The 2,604-nt window shown below is 44.1% G+C and overlaps 1 protein-coding gene across 1 annotated transcript; it reads left to right on the top strand.

Moving 5' to 3' along the window:
- The first annotated feature begins 38 nt into the window (after positions 1-38).
- On the top strand, positions 39-2,567 carry LOC111652558 (rho guanine nucleotide exchange factor 15-like). The gene is made up of 5 exons (XM_087172920.1): positions 39-355; positions 472-626; positions 1,508-1,675; positions 1,797-1,882; positions 1,990-2,567. The coding sequence occupies exons 1-5, from the start codon at positions 251-253 to the stop codon at positions 2,202-2,204; spliced, it is 729 nt and encodes a 242-aa protein (XP_087029046.1). The 5' UTR covers positions 39-250; the 3' UTR covers positions 2,205-2,567.
- The last annotated feature ends 37 nt before the right edge of the window (positions 2,568-2,604 follow it).

Consider the following 2,604-nt stretch of genomic DNA (forward strand, 5'->3'; position numbering starts at 1 on the left):
GATTTCCTAGTGAATGAGCTCTGCAGTGACAGTGAGTCATATGTGTCAGTGAGGACAATGAGTTAGCTCAAACAGAGAGAGTCTCTGATTATTTTTTAAAAGGAATGAACCTGGTTCTCCCATTGAGACACAGCCAGTTTTATATAGTGACAGCTGAAGGCAATGTGAGGTTTTTAAGTGTGGGAACATAATGAATCTCCTGACTGATGAGGTGGTTAGCTCATAATTACCTCTCTCTTTTATCACTCTTATGATCACAAAGATCATTGACGAGTGCAACACTCAGGTGGGAAAGATGAGGCAGATGGAGGAGCTGATCCACGTCTCTCAAACACTGGAGTTTGACAAGCTCAAGGTAAACTGAGGCAATGTTAAATGTGCCCATCATTTTATTTTATTTTTTTTTATCTGTCTGCAGTTTAGCTGGACTTGAGTCTCTTGGACATTTATTTTTGCGTCTGTCCTCGTCAGGCCATTCCGATCATCTCCCAGACTCGATTCCTAGAGAAGAAAGGAGAGCTGCAGGAAATGTCCAAAGGAGGAACGCTCTTCAACATGAGGGCCAAGTTCATTCCAGTCTACCTCTTCCTCTTCAACGATCTGCTCATCATCGCTGCCAAGAAGGGGTGAGGCGCTGACTGGGATTAGAGATTGAACTCTGATAAATGGCTATAATGCCCTACACAGCGGGGCTAAGTGATGTCAACATTTCCAGCTCCCAGTTTTGATACTTCTGTCAAATTGCTTAAACAACAATTACATGAAACATAGGCAAATTGTTCCTGGTTTTAGTGGCTTTTCGAAGATATGTCGGTTTTAAATAGATTTTAAGTTTGAATCTCTGTGTGAAGTAGAGACAACAGAGGAAAACCGATTACAAACACCGTCTTAATCACATGTTGCACACATTAATGTCGGTTAATAATTGAATTGAGATATCACTCCGCTGCAGTGTGCTATGTGCCACACAGTTAGTTATCTTTGTTTGTAATCACTGAGGCAGAGTTGACTATCAAAGTGACAGTAAACCTTGTTCAAGCAGCTGCTGGAAAACAACAGACATGATGTCACCTTCCCCTGATGTTATTTACAATTGGCAGCAGAGGTGCTATTTCAGAGCTATGCACTTTACATAGAAGACCATAAATCATAATTAATCATTAACCCTGTCAACAATAACGGCATTAACAAGTGACGGGGAGGGGGGGATTGGCCTGTAGGCTCACCTCATGTTTTATTTTGAAGCTGTAGAACAGACGTCGCAGCCAAGCTCCTTGGAAGCTCTCCAGCTGTGTCTTCTGACAAGCTGTCATGATGCCACTTTCACAATGATGAATGTGACCACTCTCCATAAATGAAACCACAATTTTATTATAGTGACTTAATGATATACCTCGGTTGGTATAGCGGTATTTCCTATAGCTGCTAGGCAGATTATTTTCAGTTACAGGCTCCCATAAAAGCCTGATGACACCAAGTCAAACTTACCTCTCTGTTTCCTGAACAGTGCGGAGCGTTTTGTGGTTCTCGACCACGCCCATCGCTCTCTGGTGCAGGTGCAGCCAGTGGATGAAAGTGGGAGCAGCGGCGGCCCCTACGAGCACTGCTTCAACCTCACCCTGCTGGAAAACCACCAGGGTCGCATAATGGAGCGGCTCTTCAAAGCTCCCTCCCAGTGAGTAGCAGAACGAGACGCAGCGAGGCTTCACAGGCCGTTTTTAGACATGTCACAAATATGAGTCCCAGATTCATTGTTTTCTTTTTCTTTTTTTCAAACTAACTGTTTTTGTCAACAGGTCAGACATGCACAGGTGGACTGCGGCTTTCCCCAACCCCACCAACCCAGACAGAGAGGAAGACGAAGTCATTTATGAAGACTGGGGTGAGGACGCACAAACATGCACACAAAAATGTGTGATGCATCTATTTTTATAGTGATTTTATAGCCAGAGTTTTTTATGGTCATGTGTGTGTGTGTGTGTGAGACAGACTGTCCTCAGGTGCAGTGTGTGGAGCAGTACATTGCCCAGCAGGCAGACGAGCTCACCCTGGAGCCCACTGAGATCGTCAACGTCATCCGCAAAACCAACGAGGGTAAGAACGTGCAGGGAATCCTGAGACAGAGACAGAGTTGTTTATTTATCAGACTGTCACAGAGACAAGCTGGCCCCTTAAATCTAAAGACATCACATTTAGGACTGTAAATATTCCGTCTTTTCCAGAGCACACATCTGCAGCTCAAACTGCACAAAAGCGATATCAATCTCTGCTTGTGTCAGATTACCTTTTTCCATTTGCCTATATTTGGCATTATCAGTGTCTGTGGCTCGACAGACTAAGACGGTTCAAAATGCAGTACAGACAAGGCTCCTATTAAAAAACACAAATGTACTGACATGACTTTGCATCATTAACACACCCCCCCCTCCCTTGACTCTTTCTTGTTCATACACCCTGATCCTCATAACTGTGTCAATCCTCATCCCTCCTCCTTAGCAGTTTATTGATTCATTTTGACTTTCTTGCATGAACAACACAGAAACCTCCAATCTTCCCCTATTTGTTCTCCTCCCTCCCCTTCCCTCCCCTCGCCTACTTCTCCTC

The sequence above is a fragment of the Seriola lalandi genome, unplaced genomic scaffold (assembly GCF_002814215.2).
Source record: "Seriola lalandi dorsalis isolate HSWRI2012SDOR001 ecotype SW California unplaced genomic scaffold, Sedor1 jcf7180001973647, whole genome shotgun sequence".
NCBI classification, from domain to species: domain Eukaryota; kingdom Metazoa; phylum Chordata; class Actinopteri; order Carangiformes; family Carangidae; genus Seriola; species Seriola lalandi.

Coding starts and splice junctions, on each gene's coding strand:
- LOC111652558 (XM_087172920.1), top strand. CDS start 251: ATGATCACAAAGATCATTGACGAGTGCAACACTCAGGTGGGAAAGATG. Junction 356..471: donor TGGAGTTTGACAAGCTCAAG/GTAAACTGAGGC, acceptor TGTCCTCGTCAG/GCCATTCCGATCATCTCCCA. Junction 1,676..1,796: donor CTCTTCAAAGCTCCCTCCCA/GTGAGTAGCAGA, acceptor TTTTGTCAACAG/GTCAGACATGCACAGGTGGA.